A 22,960-nucleotide genomic window follows, 5' to 3' on the forward strand; every position below is an offset into this window, starting at 1 on the left:
AGCTGACAAAACAATTTAGAGCAATAGTCCAACCTACCACCGTTTTAGTGGAGATTGTATGTCACCTTCCCCCATGTAATCCTCAAAAAATGAAAACTCAGTAAGGGTTACTATTAAATTTTTTCAGATTTGTGGAGAAGAGTGCCCAATGTGGGTGGATTCAGGGGAAGATTTTAAATCAAAATTATACACTGATCCAGAAGAATGGACGGCATAGCTACTCAGGAAGGTTCAGTCAGTGTGATAGTTTAAGAACAAAGGTGTGACAAAACCCAATGAAAATACCATATTAAGTGCATCATTTTACGCTTGGACAGAATCAGTGCCAAAAATGTGTTGGGGCTATCGAAGAGGAAGAACTGTTAATTATGCTACTGTCTCTCTAGCAGAGCCTGTTCTGGACAATGTGCTCACACTGTGAGTACCACTTTTCATAAACTCATTATCATTGCCCCATTTTGTACATAAAGGGATATAATCTCAGCATTAAGAAACAAGAGTCATAAGTTTCCTTGGTATTTCAGAGCAGACCTCAGACTGGAATTATTTCTCTCCTGCTCTTTGCCTTGTAATCTCTCACACTCACTTTATATAGAAAGTTTAAAATGTGGATGTGGAATTAGGAACAGAAAACAGGGATGAAGTCAGACTGATTGTAGTCTAAAGTTCAGATGATGAACAGCTTCAAGATGTCAGACACTTGTGCAAGCCCCAACCAGGAGGAGAAAAGAGGATGTGAATTCCCTTCACACTTGGGCTGAGAATTGGGATGGCCCACACTTCCGAGAGGTCTGTGTCACATACAGAAAAGTCTGTTCCTCATAAGGGCACATTGCTGGGGCCAGCGGGCCAGTGTGGATGCAGGACCATGTCCCTGGTCCTTCCCACCTTGCTCTGTCTTGGTGAGTCTGGGAGAGAAGGGACCAGCTACAAATACAGGGCTAATGAGAGCAGGTCTAGTGGTTCTATAAGCTGAGCTGTTTCACCCACTGTTTCCTTCCAGGGCTGTGTCTAGGCCAGAGCACTCAGGAACAGAAGGGTGAGTATTTCTCTTAATACTCCCAAGTCCCTGCTCCTGGTTTAGCCCAGATATCAGCTCTCTTGACAGCTGGGAAGAGGAGACTCAGCATTCTGATTCATGGCTTGTAAGAGGGGATAGAGTGGAAGGATGGCATGAGAAACCGACACACCTGTAAGTCCATACCTGTTTTCTGTCTTCTAGGATCTCTCCCCCCACCTCATATCACAGCTCTGCCTGGATCCATGGTTGGATCTAAGAATCCTGTGACCATCCTGTGCCGAGGGCCTGCAGAAGCTGAAGTGTACATGATAACTAAAGTGGGAATCCCTGAGCCCTCGGACAGAGAGAAACAGCTGATGTCTAAGATGACCAACAGCTTTAGTATCACAGACATGACACCAGACAGGGCAGGGCTGTACCACTGTTCCTATCAGAGTGGAGGCAGCTGGTCCCAGTTCAGTGACCCCCTGCCGCTGGTGATGACCGGTGAGTGGGAAACAGAGGCAGCAGAGCAGGACTGAACCCTTTGCACAGGGAAGAACAAGGCTTTGCAGATGCGAAGCACACAGGACAAAAACCTCTGTCCTTAGAAAGGGTTAGGGAGGATGCAGACACAGATTCCTCATGGTGGGACGAAGAGGGGATAGAAACCAGAGCCACATCTGCTCCCAGGAAACAAAAAGGGACAATGCATGTATGATGCCCAGCCCTCTATCTACAAACTTCCTTTTTTCTCAGGAGCTTATGACAAACCCTCTCTCTCAAGCATGACTGGTTCTGTGGTGGCTTCAGGGGAGAATGTGAAGTTGCAATGTTTCTCAACACTCAAGTTTGATGCATTTATTCTTATCAAAGAAGATGGATATCGAACCATCCAGAACCAAATCTCCACCCACCAGGGGTATAAACACGAGGCTTTCTTCTTCTTGTATCAAGTCTCCTTCACACAAACTGGGACCTACAGATGCTACGGAGTCTTCAGCCGTTACCCCCATGTGTGGTCTCACCCAAGTGACAGATTGCAGCTTCAGGTCAGAGGTGAGGAAGCCCCAGCCCATCCATCCTCATGTCCCGTCCCGGAGACAAACAGTGTCTAGGTAGAGCAGGGACTGGGAAAAGGAGGACAGAACCATGGGAAGACCATGTCACCACAAAGCTCACAAAGCTCAGAGGAACTCATTCCCCCTCACCCACAATGCAGCTCTCCCACCACATGCCCAGGGGATGGAAAAGTGCCGTATAGTCATTAGGGTGTCTAGGTAGAAGAACGTCTGAACAGAGAGAAAGAAAATCTCTCCCATTTCAGCCCCATTAGCAGAAGCTTCTGACGATCCTGATCCCACGAACCCTGAACCTTCACCTGGTGAGTAACTGCTGATCTTTGTAGAAGGAGCAGGGCAGGCAGAGGGAACAGCAGGTGCAAAACGCATGAGGTAGAGAGAAGCTTCACATGCCCACGAGTGTCAAGGGGGCCAGTCCCTGTTTGCTGAGTCCATGGCTTATCATAGGGAAAAAGAAAGAAAAGAGTGGGCAGGGCTCCAATGGGACAGACTGGAGGCACTCTGCTCGTCACTCCTGTCTTTCTTGACCCCAAAATTCTCTGACGGGATCCCCACCATGGCAGCAAGGACAGGAGAAATGAAAGGTAAGTAAGTGCTTCTCCCGTGGGAGGTGGATTAGGTGGCTTCATGCCAGATCAAGTAGACTGGAGAAATGGTCTTGGGTTTTGGGAGCACGTTAGCAGAATGGGCCTTGGTGTCTCTTCTGTAACCTTCTGTCCTTTTTCTCTCAGAGCCTGCTGCTTGGTATCCTTCTGCAGAGAATCAAGTCCGGCTGAGCCTGGCTGGCCTCATTCTCTTGGTCCTGGGGATGCTCTTGGCTGAGGCCTGGTACAGCCGGAACATGCCCTTCAATGGACACAGACAACCTCCAGGAGCTCAGTACATCTGACCATAGAGCAGGGCTGTTCTTGCACTTGTGTGCTAACTCCTGGGGGAGACGTGGGGATGAGATACTTAACACTCTTTAGAATTTAGGACAGGACATGATTTAAACAGAGAGACATGCCTATAAAGCTTACTTACGTATAAGGTAAAGTATAAATTCCTAAGATCGCTGGTATTTGGAGGGGGAAAAATTAGTCTAAGGATAGAAATACTGATTTTTTTTTCAATATCCTTTTTCTTGATTTAATGTTTATCGAAAGCTAATGTAAAATTATGAGCATTTATGGTGCTTTGTTTGTTTCAGGATTGAAGGTACACAGATGTGTGTGATGTTAGCCATTGTTCCTATATTGGGTTTGTTTTGGGGTTTTTTCTGAAAAGGAAACATCTTTTAAAATATGAGACTAAACAACAGACTCACAGAGTAGTTTACTCTGACTCCAGTTACATTGGAGTTGATGAAGTCATTCTGGAACTTCTAGCTCCAGTCTACTGAAGTAAATAATCAATGTCCTCAGACTTCAACCAGGTGGATACCGTGCTCTGCAGACACATGGAGATACAAAGTTCCATCACTTGCCCTTTGGTCTCACCTCTGCCCCATGATTACACTCGCTAAGAGCTCTCTGCTACTGGCTGCTGTTCCCTTACTAAATTTCCCTTGTTGGGGAGTCATCTCATCTTCTTTGCAACCACTCTATTCTGCTGTTGTGTCACGAAAACTACTGTAGATGACACATGGGCCTGGCTGTGTTCCAATAAAATTTGTTTACAAACACTAAACTGTGAATTTCAAATCATCTTCACGGACCACAAAATACTAATTTTCTTTTGATTTTTTCAATCATTTAAAAATGTAAAAATTGTCCTTAGTCCTGGGGCTGTCAAAATCAGATAGTAGGCTTTCCTTAGTAATATGTTTGATTTCTTTTCTCTTACTAATTTGTTTACTTATTATCAGTTTCTGGTTTGTGATTACCATCAGGTTCCTATATAATATTCTACATATATAGCAATCTATATTGAGTCGATAGTCTGTTTAGTTTGACCTCTTTCTAAAAGCTCTACTCTTTTACTCTCTTCCCCCCACATTTTATGTTTTTGCAATCATATCTAATCTCTTATTTTGTGTGTGTCTGTCCATTACCCTCTTATCATTGAAATCCGTAATTTTAGTACTTTTGTCTTTTAACCTTCATATTATTTTCATAGGTGGTTGATCTGCTACCTTTACTGTATTTTTGTCTTTACCAGTGATTTTATTGCCTGTTTTGGGTTCTTTTATATACTTTTCTTATCCCTATTTGTGGTCTTCTCTTTCCCACTTAAATAAGTCCCTTCAGCATTTCTTGCAGAACTGGTTTCTTGGTGATAAACTCCTTTAATTTTTGCTTGTCTGGGAAACTCTATCTCTCCTTCCATTCTGAATGACAACCTTGCTGGATAGAGTATTCTTGGTTGTAGGTTTTTTCCTTTCAGCACTTTAAATAAGTCATTCCTCTCCCTTCTAGCCTGTAGGGTTTCAGCTGAGAAGTTCCCCGATAGCCTTATTGGCTTTCCTTTGTATGTCACTTGTTGCCTTTCTCTTGCCACTTTTAGGATTCTCTCTTTATCTTTAATTTTGGGCATTTTGATTATAATGTGTCTTGGTGTGGGCATCTTTGGGTTTATCTTGTTTGGTGCTGTCTGTGCTTCCTGTACCTGGATGACTGTTTCCTTTCTTACGTTAGGAATGTTTTCAGCTATTATTTCTTCAAATAGATTCTCTGTCCCATTGTCTTTCTCTTCTCCTTCTGGGACACCTATAATACGAATGTTAGTGTGCTTGGTATTGTCCCAGAGTTGCTTTAGATTGTTCTCCTTCTTTTTAATTCTTTTTCCTTTTGCCTGTTCAGCTTGGGTGATTTCCTCTAGTCTTTCCATTCTTCTGTATCATCTACTCTGCTATTGAGTCCCTCTAGTGAATTTTTCATTTCCAGTATTGTATTCTTCATTTCTGATTAGTTCTTTTTTATATTTTCCAATTCTTTGTTGACATTCTCACTGTGTTCATCCAGTCTTCTCCCAATATCAGTGAGCATCCTTATGAGTTTTTGTTTGAACTCTTTGTCAGGTAGATTGCTTATTTTTGTTTCAGTTAGTTCTTTTTCTGGGGTTTTGTCCTGTTCCCTTGATTGGAAAGTATTCCTTTGCCTCCTAATTTTACTTCTTTCTCTGTGCTTATATCTCTGTATTAGGTGAGTCAGCTATGTCCCCTGTTCTTGGAAAAGTGGCCTTATGTAAGAGACTCTTTTTGAGGCCCAGCAGTGTGCTTCCCTCTCATCACCAGTCCAAATGATCCAGGAGTGACCCCTTTGTAGGCTACTTGTGTCCTTCTGCTGTGGCAGGGTTGCTTTCACTGCAGGTACCCAGAGAGTCTAGTCTTTCCTTCCCTGGCTGGCAGTCAGTAAATCCAGTTTGCGGAGCCCCAGCACCATTGACTACAAGGTCTAATAGCACACTCCTGTTGTGGTTTTCCTCTTAATTGGGTTGGTACCCAGTGTAGCTGGTTGCTAGGCTCAGGGGCTTAGAGTTGCTGTAGGCCTCAGGCCTGCAAGGCTGTTGTCAGCTCTCTTAGGATTGCAACTGAGTGGGGCTGACCCAGAAAGGGGAACACAATTGTTTCAGGCTTCAGAAGACAGGGCTGATCCTCTTTGTAGATATTTGTGAAGCACAGGTCTTCTGCCACTGATAAGCCCCACCTCCCACAGGTCCACACACACTGTCAACACAGCACTGGTCCGTGCACACTTCCCAACTCCCTGGAGCATAGCCAGTCACCCCACTGCAGAGGCCCCCACTTCTCCACCAAAGCACCCCACAGTTCACCTGGTCCTCACACAAGCCCTGCCCCACAGAGGCAGACACACTCACCTGCCTGTAGAGGAGCAAGGCACTCAGTATATGCAGGCTGACAAGTAGCATGAGGTCTTGCTGTTAGGTGGGGCCAGTCCCTAGGGTGGGCTGCCTGCCCTGGCTGAAGTAGGTTAAATCTACACTCTAGTGGGTGTGGCAGACCCCAGGGCTATCAGACCAGTGGAAGAACTTCAATGGTGACTGTCAGCGTCTGTGTCAGCACACATGTACTAGGTCACAACAGTGACCACCACCAATGTCTCAGTCTCCTGAGAGGTCTCACCTCTCACCAAGATGCACCCAGAGCCTACCAGGTGAGTCTCTTTTACCAAAGGACTGTGAAGCTTTCTTTATGATGATTTTAGGTTGCTCTCTGAGGTGGATGAATTTGTGCATGGGCCATTTAAGAGCCAGGTTGTTTCGGCTTTCTTCCGATAGCTTGTCTGGGGGTATTCCCCATTGCAGTTAACAGTCAGGGAAGACAGACAGTAGGACACTCATCTCAGTTGTGCTGAGTCTGAAGGATGCTTACAGTGGTGACATGCCCCCACTCAGATCCCCCACTACTCCAGGGAGGGCTGTGTACCTTAGGGTGGCTCCCACTCAGCTGCTGTGAAGCTCTGCAGCTCATGAAGGTGGCTTCTTTTTCTCTCCAGAAGGAATTTCTCCCTAGTCCACCTCAGTCAGGACTATCCCTGGTTGTGCGGGTTCTTTTTATCCAGTTTTCAGTTCTCTCTCCCAAGTGATTTTTCCAAGAATAGTTGTAACCTGGTTGTGTTCATCAGAGGAGGTGAGTTCAGAGTCCACCTACACCACAATCCTGATGAGATCCATATATCAGATTCCACATACGAGTGTGACCATGCAATATTTGCCTGTCTGTGTCTGGCTTACCTCACTTAGTGTAATGTCCTCCAGTTCATCCATGTTCTCACAAATGGTAAGATTTCTTTCTTTTTATGGCTGAATAATATTCCATTGTATGTATATACCACATTTTCTTTATCCATTCATCTGTTGGTGGACATTTAGGTTGCTTCCATGTCTTGGCTACTGTGAATAATGCTGCAGTGAACACAAGTGTGCAGATATCTCTTTGAGATATTGATTTCGCTTCCCTTGGATACGTACCCAGAGTTGCTTCTAAACTTAGAGAAAGAAGAGGTAAATTAGCACTTTCAAACACAAAAAGTCATGATTCCCACCAGCTATTTTGCAGGCTTTGAATGGATAAAATAGGATAAATATGGAAAAAGCCACAGCTCAGTGTGTCTGTGTGTGTGTGTACATGTGGGTATGTAAGAAGTGTTTTCTATTTTTCCATGATCTGCTGGATTATACAACTGGAAGACCTTTGGCCAGAGAATTTCTGGATATGATTACTCAAAATATAGGTGAAAAGCCTTGATTACTGCTGTCAGCTTATCTTTCTGTCTCCCTGAAAAATAAACTGTACTGTGGAATGTTATGTTGGCTAGATCTACCAATTAGCCTAAGCAAATGGGAATTTAATTGAAGCCACATCTTGCCATGTCTCAACTCACTGATTATAAAAAGTGCCCATCACTTTGCTGCTTCTATACACACATACAACAAACACACCCCAAACATATTTCTCCTTCACTCTGTAAAAATCACATCTCTCATCTTCTTTTCAAAACTCACGCTTACAACTCAGAAATACTGAAATACAAATCCATTAAGTGTCTTGATGATTAACCTCATCAATAAACAGCTATCAAAAATTAAGAATGCCTGACAAATAATGGAAAGATTTTCATACATTTGTAAGTGAGCTTAGGCTTCTGCAAAACAAGCAAATGCCCAAAAGTAAGCATTGCAGAACAGGTTATGTTAGCCCACGCCTCAGAATCTAATACTACACAGTATTTTAACATGATGACTTAACCTGTGTAATTAAAATGAAGTATTGATTACTAGTGATCAATTTTAAAATGAAAAGTCAATGTTAATAATAATAAAATTACTCAGCAAACTATTGCTTAAAACTATTCTAATAGCCTTCTGTGTGGTTACATCTTTTAATCTTTGTAAAATTTATGAAATAGGAAATATTATCATTTCAGTTTTACTGATGTTAAAAGCTAATTCTCAGCGAGTTATAGGATTGCAATTGATTGATCTAGCATTCAAATCAAGAAAGGATGGCATGACAGTCAGTGCCTTGAACTATTAGCTAAGAACAATAACTAGCTAGTTAGCTCACTAAATAACAAAAAACGTAAATTAAAGGTGTACTCGTTTGTTCACATGCACTCACATACACATTTTAGTGTTTAGGAAATCAGCTAGAAGTAAATATAATCGCATATTTCTCCATGGAATCATATGTACCATAAGCCAGTGTTAAATTATTTCTTTTAATCATCCTACACCCTAGGGGGTATATGCACTCTTAACATCCTCATTTAAGAGTGAATAAGTTGAAACTGAAAAGTTAAGCAATACCCCCAAGTTCATGTAACTCATGGTGGCAGGGGAAAGGGGTAGAATTAAAAGACTTCTGTTGGAACAATGAGTTTTCTGGGGTAGACAAAGACTGAGAAGGTGATTGGACATGTAAAAGAGGAATTATGTGGCCAGAACAGAGCACTGGATGAACTTATAAGAGCCACAATCAAAAATAGTTCAACAGAATGTCCAGTGCTATTAAAATCTATGTAAGCCAGGACATGGGGCTCTGCAAGTGAGCAGATGAATCTCCTGGACAAGGCAAGACTGTCACCCTGGGAGGGAGAAATAAAACCACCCTCTAAACCGCCTGTTTCTAAACAGGCTTTCCAAATGCTACCATGTGTGACAACGTGCATAAACCTCGAGGGCATTATGCCAAGTGAAACAAGCCAGACAGAGAAAGACAAACACTACATGGTATCACTTATATGTGGAAACCAAAAAAGTCAAACTCATAGAAACAGAGAGTAGAATGGTGGTTGTCAGGACCTGAGGGGTGGGGGAAATGAGAAGCTGTTGGTCAAAGGATACAATCTTCCAGTTATAGGATGAATACATTGTGGGAATCTAATGTACAGCATAGTGACTATAGTTAAAAATATGGCATTATGCACTCAAAAGTTACTAAGACAGTAGATATTAAATGTTCTCACCACAAATAAAAAATTATAATTATGTGAGTTGATGGAAGTGCTGGCCAACACTATGGTCGTAATCATATTGCAATGTACAAATGTATCAAATCAACAGGTTGTACACCTTAAACTTACACAATACAATATGTCATCTATATCTCAATCAATCAATAAAAATAAATAAGAAAGAATGAGGTACTGATACATGCCACAACGTGGATGAACCCTGCAAACATTAAGCCAAGTGAAAGGAAGCCAGATGCAAAAGACCACCTATCATGATTCCAAGAAATCTGAAATATGAAATTTCCAAGAAGCTCAACCCTATAGAGACACCAAGTAGATTGCCTGAGCCTGGAGGTAGCAATGGGATAAACTATAAAGTGAAATTTGAGATTTCATTGGGGCCATAGAATGTTCTAAAACCAGATTGCAGTGATGGTTACATAAATTGGTAAATTTACTAAAAATCATTGAAATATGCATGTGCATAGCTTTTTCCTGAAAGTATCCTCTGAATGCCTTCTCAGACTCTGCTAGCTGCCTCTGTCATGTTCTAAACAGCAATCAGCTAACTTTTTCTATAAAGGCCAAATACTAAATTGCAAGATCTTTGGTCTCCGTCAAACTACTCAGTTCTCTTGTTTTAGCAAAAAACAACTGTAGATGACACATAAATGAGTGGGAATGGCTGTGTTCCAATAAAATTTTGTATAGGAACACCAAATTTTGAATTTCAGACCATTTTCACGGGTCACAAAATACTTATTTTCTTTTGATTTTTTCAATCATTTAAAAATGTACAAATCATTCTTAGTCCTCAGAGCATATAAAAACCGACAGGGGGCTTAATAACCCAATAATCCAGTCTTATATTCTGTTCCCCAAGAAGCTGAGGCCAAAACAGTGTGAGAGGAAAGAAATGATAAGGAATGTGCCTAGAGATGGTTCTCCTAAGAAATAGTGATTGCTGTGGTCAAGGGTGCTCTTTGTGGCTCTAGAGGATGGAGACAGATAGAAGATGATAGAAAAAGAAATAGATAGATAGATAGATAGATAATGGTTGGATAGATAGATGATGGATGGATGAATAGATAAGAGATGATGAAGTTTGATAGATGTATATGAATGAAAAATAGATATAGATGAGAGATATACATGATACAGAAAGCTAAGAAAATAATAGATAAATATACAAATGTGTGTAACATATATATAGAAATAGAGAGAGAAAGATAGGTGAGAGATATAAATAATAAATAGGTAGAAAGATGATAGAGAAAGAAAGACATAGGTTAGAAACATGGATGGATAGATAGATAGATAGATAGATAGATAGATAGATAGATAGATAGACAGATAGATATGGATATGGATATTTTTCCCTAGTGTCAGAGAAAGGAAAGCCCTCTCTAACCACTTTTGACCTGTTTGTCTTTTCCTCTGAGTTGGAATCTTCAATGATCTTCTCAGTCCTGGGGAATCCCCTTCTCTTCTCCCACAGACATCTCAAATTACAGCCTCTACACCATGTTTCTCTATGCCCAGGCCATGACTCCAGGACGTAAACACAGGGGCTCTGACTTGTCTGGGCCTAACTGGCCAGGCCATGATGATGAGAATGTTAAGCTTAGAGGGATGCTACTGATACACAACTACCAAAGGGAAATCCTAGTGGAAGTAAGAGCTATTTCTGAACTTGAAGGACTACGTACAATTCTACCATTGTCTACAAAGGCCATAGAAGCGAATAAATTAAGAGCCGTGGATATAAGGAATGTGGACCCCTACCAAGGTCTCTGGCAAGAGGTGGCCAGTGTCAAAGAGAATATAAGACTTTGCCTTGTGAAATTGACTAAACATGGAGGTATTTTAAACAGGGAAAGACAGTCCTTAAATAAACAGTAACACAAGTTTGGCAGCCATTATATGAAGCAGCCAGTCCTCCAGGACCCACCTCTGTCCTGAAGGCATAGAACGTATGAGGTAATACAGTGAGTGAAGATATTTCATCGATACAACACACACACACATGCAAAAATGCAGGCTCATTCAATCCTTCATTATGGCACCAGCCTTCAGTCGGTAACTCAAATAAAAACCTAGGGCCATCCATACTTACTTCTTCCCTTTCCTATCAGCCCCAGAACCAACCACTCATTAAATCTCACAGCTTTTAGATGATATCAGTGGAAGCTTGCACTCCTGATTCACTTAAAATGAGTATTAGATAATACTGTGAAGAGTCAAAACCACTGGAGGGCTGGTGAACAAGCCTCCAGCATCAGCTTCCAGCAGCAGTGCCCCAAATCCCTCATAGACCAGGTTTGATGTGGGCCCTGCTGTTTCTACAGACCTCAATGTTATATGACACACGTTATACACAATGTTATACAGACACATGTTATATGGGACCTGCTGGCTGACCCATTGGTGTGAGCCCACAGCCAAACCCACTGTTCCTCCAGCTCCCTCAGCACCTTCAATGAGGCTGGCAGCTGCATTAGCATTTTTGAAGATCTGTGGTGAAGAGCATCATACACCATTGAGGTTGGAGATGGAGAAAGAGAGATTGGCCCCCAAATTCCCTTGAGGGCTCCAGTGTGCCCTTTAGCTGTCTCACCTCATATCCAGCTTTTCCTCTCAACACTCAAGCTGGCTGACTCTTAGTGACATCAGAATGAACACCAGATGCAATGGCACTGGCCTTCTACAGACTTCTTTGTCTGGACCACAATCGCCTAAGCTCTAATCTCTGTAATAAAGCCTGTCTTCCATGGCACTCACAGTAGTCCCGAGGCTCCCATGGAATCCTACCTGCAAAAGGTTTAGATTTACAACATGATTACACAGGTGACTAAATAACTATTCACTTAAAATACTAATAAGTTTCCTGAAGATTAAATGCAAACTCCCTCTCTGTAATCTACCTATCTAGAAGAAATGAACACTCATAAAAGATTGGCTATAAATTGTTTTAGGTTTTGGGTGATGATAGAATTATGAAGGTATGATAAGGTAAGATTTTAAATCAGCACTACCTGTTCATCCAGGAGAACAGTGGCATGGCTGTGCAGTCAGGCTCAGCCGGTGTGAAAAGTTGAAGAACAAAGGTGAGACTTAACCTAGTATAAGTATCTCTTTTAGGTTCAAAATTAACACCCATGGGGAATCAGTACTGGCTTTATGTTGGGAATAGAGACAGAAGCGGGGCAGGAGGGGAAATAATAATTATGTGACTGCCTCTCCAGCAAACTCTATTTTGGAGAATTTACATACTATGTGATTAGAGCTCTTCAGGAACTCATTACCATTCCTCCATTTTGTATATAGCAAATGGAATGCAGAATTAAGAAGGGAGGGCCATGAGTTCACATGATATTTCAGAGCAGTCTTATGATTGGAAATGGTTTCTTTCCTCTTCTATATCCTGTATCTCTCTTATCCCTTGCATCATATTGAAAGATTAAAATGCTTATGTGGTGCTGGGCACAGAAAACAGGGATCAAGTTGGACTAATTGTAGCTTGAAGTTCAGATGATGAACCTCTTCATGTATCAGATATTTCTGCAAGCCCCACAAAGGAGGAAGTAGGAGGAGAGAGGATGTGCATTGCCTTTGCTCTCCTTGTGAAAGTGGGGCCACACCCACACTTCCTGGAGGTCTTTGTCAATCCAGAGAAGTCTGTTCCTCATAAAAACAGCATCTCTGGGGCCAGCAGGCCAGCTTGGATTCAGGACCATGTCCCTGGTGCTTCCCTCCATGCTCTGTCTTGGAGAGTCTGAGAGAGAAGGGCCCGGCTACAAATACAGGCTCCAGGTGGCAGGTCCATCGGTTCTAGGAGGCTGGGGTGTCTCACCCACTGTTTCCTTCCAGGGATGTGTCTAGGCAAGAGCACTCAGGCGCAGAAGGGTGAGTATTCCTCTTAATACTCCCAAGACCCTACTCCTGGTTTAGGCCAGATATCAGCTCTCTTGACAGCTGCGAAGAGGAGACTCCACATTCCAACCAGTGGCTATGACAGGGGATGAAATGGATGGAGGTCATAAGAAACAAACACACCTGTAAGTCCATACCTGTTTTCTTTCTTCTAGGAAATCTCCCACGACCTCTTCTCATGGCTCTACCAGGATCTACGGTTCCACCTGGGAATCCAGTGATGATCCTGTGCAGAGGGCCTCAGAAGCTGAAGCATATGCGCTATCTAGAGTGAGAAGCCCTGAGGCCTCAGATAGAGAGAAGCAACTGCTGTCTAAGACGTCCAACACTTAGAGTATCTCAGAGATGACGCCATACTGGGCAGGGTTGTACCACTGTTCCTATCAAAGTGTAGGCAGCTGGTCCCAGTTCAGTGACCCCCTGCAACCAGTGATGACTAGTGAGTAGGACACAAGGGCAGCAGAGCCAGGACTGACCTCTTTGCAGAGGGAAGAACCAGACGTTGCAGATATGAAGCACAGAGGACCAAAACCTCTATCCTTAGAAAGGGTTAGGGATGATGCAGACACAGATTCTTCACAGCAGGACAAGGAGGGGATAGAAACCAGAGCCATGTCTACTCTGGGGGAACAAAAAGGGACAATGCATACATGTGGCCCAGCCCTTTATCTACAAGCTTCCTTCTTTCTCAGGAGCTTATGAGAAACCCTTCCTCTCAAGCATGACTGGTATCATGGTGCCTTCAGGGAAGAATGAGAAGTTGCGGTGTTTCTCAACACTCAAGTTTGATGCATCTATTCTTATGAAGAAAGATGGAGTTCACACCATCCAGAACCAAATCTCCACCTCTGAGGGTGGTGGACACCAGGCTGTGTTCCTCTTGAATCATGTCTCCTCCACACAAACTGGGACCTACAGATGCTATGGTGTCTTCGGTCATTACCCTTATGTGTGGTCTCACCCCAGTGACCGATTGCAGCTTTGGGTCACAGGTGAGGAAGCCCCAGCCCATCAATCTTCATGTCCCATCCTGGAGATGGGTAGTGTCCAGGTAGAGCAGGGACTGGAAAAAGGAGGACAGCATGGTGGGAAGACCATGTCACCACCGTCTTCTTAGACAAGAAGCTCTAAAGAACTCACTCCCCTCACTCCCAAAGCAGCCCTCCTACCACATGCCCAGCACCAGGGAAGGGCAGTATAGTCATTGGGAATCTGGGGAGAACAGAGTCTGAACAGAGAGAAAGAAAATCTCTCCCATTTCAGCCCCATTTGCAGAAGCTTCTGACCATCCTGTTCCCACAAGCCCCAGACCTTCACCTGGTGAGTAACTGATGATCTTTGTAGAAGGAGCAGGGCAGGTAGAGGGAACAGCAGATGCAAAAATCATGAGGTGGAGAGAAGCTTCACATGCCCAAAGAGTGTCAAGGGGCACAGTCCCTGTTTGCTGAGTCCATGGCTTATCACAGGGAAATAGCAAGGAAAGAGCAGGCAGGGCTCCAATGGGGCAACTGGAGGCACCCTGTTCCCCACTGCTGTCTTTCTTGACCCCAGATTCCCTGATGGGATCACCACTGTGGCCACAATCAAAGGAGGAATGAAAGGTAAGTAAGTGCTTGTCCAGTTCGGGGTTTGCTGGGCAGGCTACATGCCAAGCCAGTAGACTGGAGAAATGGGCTCAGGTTTTGGAGTATGTTAGCAGAATGGACCTTGGTGCCTCTTCTGTACCCTTCTCTCCTTTTTCTCGCAGAACCTGCTGCCTGGCATCTTTCTGCAGAGAATCAAGTCCGGCTGAGCATGGCTGGCCTGATTCTCTTGGTCCTGGGGGTGCTCTTGGCTGAGGCCTGGTACAGCCAGAAGATGCCCTTAAATGGACACAGACAAGCCCCCACCTGAGTGTAACGACAGCACCGATGTCCTTCTATTGGCATCTAATGACTGTGTGGACCCTGGGGGAGCAGCCAGAGGAGATAGTGCCCTGGCCATGTCATCTACTGAGATATCGGAGAAGACTTGTTTCTTGTTGAATCTGTAACAACCTACCCCAGACACTTCGGTTTAAAGGAACACCAATTCATTCTCTTTTCATTCTAGGGAGCAGGAGTCTAAAAAGTGTCTGCAGGCCTGCATTCCTCTTTTAGCGTCTGGTCTGTGTTCCTGCCTTTTCTGTTTCTGGGCTCTGCCTGCATTCCTTGCCTTCTGGATCCCTCCTCCATCTCCAAACCCACCAGTGTAGCATCTTCTCTCCTCTCTGACCTCTGCTTCCTTCCTGCCTTCTTCTCTCTCTTGCTCCCACCCTCCTGCTTCCCTCTTATAAGGACCCTTGTGATGACATTGGGCCCAAGAAGATAATCCAGGATAATCTCTCAGTTTCCAGAGTCTCGTCTTCCTCACATCACAATGTCCCTTTGCCGTGGCAGGTCCCACTCACAATTCTGGGGATTAGACGAGCACAACTTGAGGGGGATCATTCAGCCGACCTCCAGCAGCTCAGTACATCTGACCATAGGGCAGGGCTGTCCTTGCACTTGTGCACTAACTCCTGGGGGAGACGTGGGGATTGAATATTTAATACTCTTTAGAATTTAAGACAGGACATGATCTACATAGAGAGGGAGAGATGCTTAACGAATCCTGCTTTTGTATGTCAGAATGTGTAAGTTCCTGACTTATTGTACTTGAGGGGAGAAAACTTGGTCTAGGAATAGAAATGCTGATTTTTTCAATAGCGTCATTTATTTTTAATTTACAGAATATACAAAGCAAATGTAAAAGCATGAACGTTTATGTTGGTGTGTTTGTTTCACGATTCAAGTAACAATGATGTTTGTGATGTTAGCCATTGTTCCAGTTTGGGGTTTATTTTTCTTTTTTCTGAAAAGGAACACCTTTAAGAGCATGGCACCAAAACAACAGACTCACAGAATGGTCAGCTCTGACTCCTGTTACAGCTGAGTTGATGAAATCATTCTGGAACTTCTTAGCTCCAATCTACTGAAGTAAATCACAAATATCCTCAGAGTTTAACAAGAAGGATACTCCGTTCTGTAGACACAGGTAGATTCTAAGGTCCACCACTTGTTCTTTGTTCTCCTCTCTGCCCCGTGATGACACTCTCTAAGAGCTCTCTGACACTGGCTGCTGTCACCTCACCAACTTTCCCTTCTTCTGGCTAATTCCTACACTTTTTCTCAGTGTTAGCACATGCATAACTTTTTCTTAGATGTTTTCTCTGAATGCCTTCTCGGACTCTGCCTGCTGTCACTGTCATGTTCTAAATGACAGCTTTTTCTACCAGACAAATAGTAAATATATTGGGCTTTGTGAGTCTTCTGATCTTCTTCGCAACCACTCAATTCTGCTGTTGTCGCACAAAAGCTACTGTAGGTGACACAGAGCCACACGAACCTGGCTGGGTTCCAATAAAATTTGTTTACAAACACTAAATTGTGAATTTCAAATCATCTTCATTTGATCACAAAATAATAAATTTTTTTTATTTTTTTCCATCCTTTAAAAATGTAAAAATTGTTCTTAGTCCTCGGACTGTAAAAAATAGACAGCAGGTTTTAGAACACAACAATCCAGTCCTATGAGATATCCTTTAAAAAGTGAGTCCAAATAGTTTGAGAGCAAAGAAACAGTAATTAATGTGACTGGAAATGGTTCTCCTGGGAAATAGTGACTGCTATGTTCTTGACTCTTTTAATGGTTCAGTGGCGGAGATAGATAGACCATAGGCAGATAGATCATAGATAGATAGATCATAGACAGATGAGACATAGGTATTGATAGAGCAATACAAGACACACAAATGATAGGTGATGTATGGATGAGAGACGATGATGGTAAAGTTTAATAGATAGATGTAGGTAACGATAAATAAATAGGGATAAATGAGAGATATACATGATGGAAATATGTAGGGGGATGATGGATAAATAGAAAGACAGAGAGAAATGAGAGAGAGAGAGATAGATGATAGATAGAGAGTCAGATAGATAGATATGGATACTTCCCCTGGTGTCAAAGAGAGGAACGCCCTGTGTAACCTCTTTTGAGCTGTCGGCCTCTTCCTCTGAGTTGGAACCTTCGATTGTCTTCTCAGTCCTGGGGAAACCCCTTCTCCTCAGCCACCAACACCTCCAATCACAAACTCCACATCACGTTTCTCTATGACCAGGCCGTGACCCAAGGCTACAGACAGAGGGATCTGGTTTGTCTGAGCCTAATTGACTGGGCTGTGAAGACGCTGGTAATACCCAACAACCAAACAGAAATTCGAGCAGAAGCAGGAGATATTTCTGATTTTGCAGAACTATATATGATTCTACAAATGGACCTAAGGTCCAAGAATCTGATGAATTAAGAGCTGACTAAATAACTTGGTGGAATAATCCAACCCACCACCATTTTGTTGAAGATTATAAGTAACCTTCCCCCATGTGATCTTCGTAAATAAAAACTCAGTGAGGGTTACTATTAAATTATTTCAGATTTATGGAGAAGAATGCCTCATGTCAACAGAATGAGGGGAAGATTTTTTTTTCTTTTTTGTGGAAGATTAGCCCTGAGCTAACATCTGCTAACAATCCTCCTCTTTTTGCTGAGGAAGACTGGCCCTGGGCTCACATCCGTGCCCATCTTCCTCTACTTTATATGCGGGACGCCTGCCACAGCATGGCTTGACAATTGGCACCATGTCCACACCCGGGATCCGAACCGGTGAACCCTGGGCCGCCAAAGAGGAACATGCCCACTTAACAACTGTGCCACCGGGCTGCCCCCGAGGGGAAGATTTTAAATCTAAATTACATATGGATCCAGAAGAATGGACAGAATAGCTGCTCAGTAAGGTTCAGCCAGTGTGCTGGTTTGAGAACTAAGCTGTGACAAAATGCAATGAAAGTAACTTCTTTAGGTTCACCATTTTCCCCATGGACAGGATCGATGCCAACAACATGTTGGGACTATCGACGGACGAAGAGGAAGAACTAATAATTACGCTACTGCCTCTCTGGCAGAGCCTGTTCTGGACAACGTGCTCACGCTGTGAGGACAGCTTTTCAGAAGCTCACTATCGTTGCCCCTGCTGTACACAAAGAGATATAATCTCAGTGTTACAAAGCGAGAGCTACAAGCTCACACGGTCTGTCAGAGCAGTCCTGGCAGTTATTTCGGTCCTGCTCTTTGCCTGTGATTTCTCTTACCGCTGGCTTTATATACAAACTTTAAAAGGCTCATGTGGCATTGGGACAGGAAGTAGGGATCAGGTTGGACTGATTGTAGATGGAAGTTCATGTGATGAACGTCTTCACGATGTCAGGCACTTCTGCAAGCCCCACCCAGGAGGAGGAAAGAGGATGTGGATTGCCTTCACTCTAAGGTTGAGAACTACGCCATCCCACACTTCCTGGAGGTCTGTGTCACTTGCAGACAAGCCTGTTCCTGATCAGAGCAGCACTGCTGGGGCCAGCAGGCCGACTTGGGCACAGGACCATGTCCGTGGTGCTTCCCTCCCTGCTCTGTCTTGGTGAGTCTGAGAGACAAGGGCCCAGCTACAAATACAGGCTACAGGGGGGCAGGTCCAGCAGTTCTAGGAGGCTAAACTGTCTCACCCGCTGTTTCCTTCCAGGGTTGTATCTAGGCCAGAACACTCAGGCACAGAACAGTGAGTATTCCTCTTAACACTCCCAGGACCCTACTCCTGGTTTGGCAGTATATCAGTTCTCTTGACAGCTGGGAAGATAGGACTCCACATTTGGGCCAGTGGCTGGAAGAGGAGAGGAGTGGAAGGATGGCATGAGAAACCCACACACCTGTAAGTCCATGCCTGTTCCCTTCCTTCTAGGAAATCTCTCCCCACCTCATATCACAGCTCTGCCTGGATCCACGGTTGGATCTAAGAATCCTGTGACCATCCTGTGCCAAGGGCCTGCAGATGCTGAAGAATATGTGATATCTAAAGTGGGAATCCCTGAGCCCTCAGAGAGAGAGAAACAACTGCTGTCTAAGACGATCAACAGTTTCAGGATCGCAGAGATGTCAGCAGACAGGACAGGGCTGTACCACTGTTCCTATCAGAGTGGAGGCAGCTGGTCCCAGTTCAGTGAGCCCCTGCAGCTGGTGATGACCGGTGAGTGGGACACAGAGGCAGCAGAGCCAGAACTGACCTCTTTGCAGAGCGAAGTACTAGACATTGCAGATATCAAGCACAGAGGACCAAAACCTCTATCCCTAGGAAGGAATCAGAGATGAGGCAGAGACAGACTCCTCAGGGCAGGACAATGAGGTGATAGAAACCAGAGCCATGTCTGCTCCTGGGAAACAAAAACGAAAATGCATGTATGTGTCCCTCCCTTTGTCACCAAACTTCCTTCTTCCGCAGGTGCTTTTGAGAAACCGTCCCTCTCAAGCATGACTGGAACTGTAGTGGCTTCCGGGGAGAATGTGAAGTTACAATGTTTCTCAACACTCAAGTTTGAAGCATTTATTCTTAGCAAAGAAGATGGAGATCGCATCATCCAGAACCAATTCGTCAGCCACCAGGGTGGTAATCACGAGGCTGTCTTCCTTTTGAATCAAGTCTCCTCCACACAAACTGGGACCTACAGATGCTACGGACTCTTTGAACGTGAGCCCTATGTGTGGTCTCCCCCAGTGACCCATTGCATCCTCAGGTCAGAGGTGAGGAAGCCCCAGCCCATCCATCCTCAGGTCCCCTGCTGCAGGCTGACAGTGTCCAGGTAGAGCGGGGACTGGGAAAAGGGAGGACAGTGGGGTGGGAAGGCCGTGTCAGCACCATCTGTTTATGCAAAAGCTCAGAGGAACTCACTCCCCCTCACCACCAGTGCTGCTCTCCTACCACATGCCCAAGGGCTGGGAACAGCAGTGTAGGTATTGGAAATCTGGCTGGAAGAGACCCTGAGCAGAGAGAAAGAAAACCACCCACATTTCATCTCCATTTGCAGAAACTCCTGACCATCGAGACCCTATGAATCCCCAACATTCAACTGGTGAGTAACCAAGTTTAGGTGGAAAACTGAAAGGAGGAGTTTCCATTTTCTCTTCTCTCAGACTTGGAGTAGAAGGCTTATTTACCAGAAATAGAGCCAGATTTTCAAGAGGAGTTCTGGCTTGAGGCAAAGGGAGCAAACAGAAATAGGGACTGCTCTCCACAAGGATGAGCGGAAGGTTAGACAGCCTATGGATTGCAAATAAAATCAATACTATCCATAGATGTCATTCATCATTGATCCACATTTCCAGTATTCCTGAGAGTGTCTAGGATGCTACGGTGTCTTCAGCAATGCCCTCTATGTGTGGTCTCACCCCAGTGACCGGTTGCAGCTTCCGGACAGAGGTGAGGAACCCTCAGCCCATCCATTCTCATGTCCCCTCCTGGAGACTGGCAGTGTCCAGCGAAAGCATTGATTGGGAAAAGGAGGACAGCACGGTGAGAAGGCCATGTCGCCACCATCTGTTTATACATAAAGCTCAGAGGAAATCACCCCCAATGTCCCACAATGCTGCTATCCTACCACAAGCCCAGGGGCCAGGGAAGGGCCGTGCAGTCTTTATGAGTCCGGTTAGAAGAGAGCCTGAGCAGAGAGAAAGAAAACCACTCCTATTTCAGCCCCGTTTGCAGAATCTTCTGACGATCCCGATCCCACGAACGCCAGACGTTCACCTGATAACTGCTGATCTTTGTAGAAGGAGCAGGGCAGGCACAGGGAAGAGCAGGTGCAAAAGGCATGAGGTAGAGAGAAGCTTCACGTGCCCACAGAGTGTCAAGGGGGACAGTCCCTGTTTGCTGAGTCCATGGCTTATCACAGGGAAATAGCAACAAAAGAGCAGGCAGGGCTCCAATGGGCAAGAAGAGGCACCCTGTTCCCAACTCCTGTCTTTCTTGATCACAGAATTCCCTGTCGGGATCACCACCACAGTCTCAATGACAGGAGGAACAAAAGGTAAGTAAGTGCTGGTCCAGTGCGGGGTTTGCTGGGCAGGCTACATGCCAGAGCCAGTAGACTGGAGAAATGGGCTCGGGTTTGGGGGTATGTTAGCAGAATGGACCTTGGTGCCTCTTCTGTACCCTTCTCTCCTTTTTCTCGCAGAACCTGCTGCCTGGCATCTTTCTGCAGAGAATCAAGTCCGGCTGAACATGGCTGGCCTGATTCTCTTGGTCCTGGGGATGCTCTTGGCTGAGGCCTGGTACAGCTGGAAGATGCCCTTAAGTGGACACAGAAAAGCCCACACCTGAGTGTAATGACAGCACCGATGTCCTTCTATTGACATCTAATGACTGTGTGGACCCTGGGGGAGCAGCCAGAGGAGATAGTGCCCTGGCCATGTCATCTACTGAGATAATGAAGAAGATTCGTTTCCTCTTGAAGCTGTAACAACCTACCCCAGACACTTCGGTTTAAAGCAACACCAATTCATTCTCTTTTCGTTCTAGAGAGCAGGAGTCTAAAAGGTGTCCGCAGGCCTGCGTTCCTCTTTTAGGTTGTGGTCTGTGTTCCTGCCTTTTCCAGTTTCTGGACTCTGCCTGCATTCCTTGCCTTCTGTATCCCTCCTCCAACTCCAAATCCACCAGTGTAGCATCTTCTCTCCTCTCTGACCTCTGCTTCCTTCCCGCCTTGTTCTCTCTCTTGCTCCCACCCTCCTGCTTCCCTCTTATAAGGACCCTTGTGGTGACATTGGGCCTAAGAAGATAATCCAGGATAATCTCTCAGTTTCCAGAGTCTCGTCTTCCTCACATCACAATGTCCCTTAGCCGTGTCAGGTCCCACTCACAATTCTGGGAATTAGACGAGCACAACTTGAGGGGGACCATTCAGCCGACCTCCAGTAGCTCAGTACATCTGACCATAGCGCAGGGCTGTGCTTGCACTTGTGCACTAACTCCTGGGGGAGACGTGGGGATTGAATATTTAATACTCTTTAGAATTTAAAACAGGACATGATCTAAATAGAGAGGGAGAGATGCTTAACGAATCCTGCTTCTGTATGTCACAATGTGTAAGTTCCTGACTTATTGTACTTGAGGGGAGAAAACTTGGTCTAGGAATAGAAATGCTGATTTTTTCAATAGCGTCCTTTACTTTTACTTTAAAGGATATACAAAGCAAATGTAAAAGTATGAACGTTTATGTTGGTGTGTTTGTTTCACGATTTAAGTAACACCGATGTTTGTGATGTTAGCCATTGTTCCAGTTTGGGGTTTATTTTTGTTTTTTCTGAAAAGGAACATCTTTTTTTTTTCTGTTTTTTTGAGGAAGATCAGCCCTGAGCTAACTACTGCCAGTCCTCCTCTTTTTGCTGAGGAAGCCTTGCCCTGAGCTAACATCCGTGCCCATCTTCCTCTACTTTATATGTGGGAAGCCTGCCACAGCATGGCGTGCCAAGCTGTGCCATGTCCGCACCCTGGATCCAAACCAGCGAACTCTGGGCCGCCGAGAAGAGGAACGTGCGTACTTAACCACTGCACCACCGGGCCAGCCCCTGAAAAGGAACGTCCTTAAAAGCATGACACTAAAACAACAGACTCACAGAATGGTTAAATCTGACTCCTGTTATAGTTGAGTGGATGAAATCATTCTGGAACTTCTTAGCTCCAATCTACTGAAGTAAAGAATAAATATCCTCACACTTAAACCAGGTGGATACTGTGTTCTGTAGAGACATGGAGATACTAAGTTCCATCACTTGCCCTTTGGTCTCATCTCTGCCCTGTGATTAGATTCTCAAAGAGCTCTCTGCTACCGGCTGCTGTTCCCTTACTAAATTTCTCTTCTTTGGGAGTCATCTCATCTTCTTTGCAACCACTCAGTTCTGCTGTTGTCACACAAAACTACTTCAGGTGACACATAGCCACAAAGGCATGGCTGTGTTCCAATAAAATTTGTTTACACACACTGAACTTGAATTTCAAATCATCTCCATGGGCCAAAAAATATTAATTTTTTTCATTTTTTCAAGCATTTAAAAATGTAAAAATTGTTCTTACTCTTGGGGCTGTAAAAAACAGACAGCAAGTTTTAGAACAC

The 22,960-nt window shown here is 44.4% G+C and overlaps 2 protein-coding genes and 1 long non-coding RNA gene across 11 annotated transcripts in view; 2 read left to right on the forward strand and 1 right to left on the reverse strand.

Annotated features, from left to right (window-relative positions):
- LOC103554719 (NACHT, LRR and PYD domains-containing protein 2) overlaps positions 1-13,578 on the reverse strand; it is a 59,291-nt gene extending 45,713 nt beyond the window's left edge. The window contains exon 1 of one of the 2 annotated variants that reach the window (XR_011543887.1): positions 13,049-13,534. The gene's annotated coding sequence lies outside the window, so the exon portion shown is untranslated. Of the gene's footprint in view, positions 1-13,048 lie in introns of both variants that reach the window. The other variant, XR_011543888.1, reaches the window with a different exon arrangement.
- Positions 643-22,833, forward strand: LOC139085526 (leukocyte immunoglobulin-like receptor subfamily A member 5). 8 transcript variants are annotated; one of them, XR_011543892.1, is made up of 9 exons: positions 18,285-18,441; positions 18,544-18,579; positions 18,760-19,044; positions 19,297-19,542; positions 19,880-19,924; positions 20,246-20,364; positions 20,828-20,878; positions 21,026-21,387; positions 22,189-22,568. XR_011543892.1 is itself a non-coding variant. In XM_070633429.1 (8 exons), exons 1-7 carry the CDS (start codon positions 18,408-18,410, stop codon positions 20,861-20,863), a joined length of 801 nt encoding a protein of 266 aa, XP_070489530.1. In that variant the 5' UTR covers positions 18,185-18,407; the 3' UTR covers positions 20,864-20,878; positions 21,026-22,568. The 8 variants fall into 8 exon arrangements, 4 of the variants coding, with proteins under 4 accessions (XP_070489526.1, XP_070489528.1, XP_070489530.1 ...); XR_011543891.1 differs by having other exon boundaries at positions 22,193-22,568; XM_070633429.1 differs by having other exon boundaries at positions 18,185-18,441; positions 21,026-22,568.
- LOC103554721 (uncharacterized) lies at positions 14,254-16,355 on the forward strand. Its single transcript, XR_545793.2, has 2 exons — positions 14,254-14,512; positions 14,659-16,355. It is a non-coding gene; the product is annotated as an uncharacterized lncRNA (long non-coding RNA).
- Positions 22,834-22,960: the final 127 nt, after the last annotated feature.

The sequence above is a fragment of the Equus przewalskii genome, chromosome 9, assembly GCF_037783145.1.
Source record: "Equus przewalskii isolate Varuska chromosome 9, EquPr2, whole genome shotgun sequence".
Classification (NCBI taxonomy): Eukaryota; Metazoa; Chordata; class Mammalia; order Perissodactyla; family Equidae; genus Equus; species Equus przewalskii.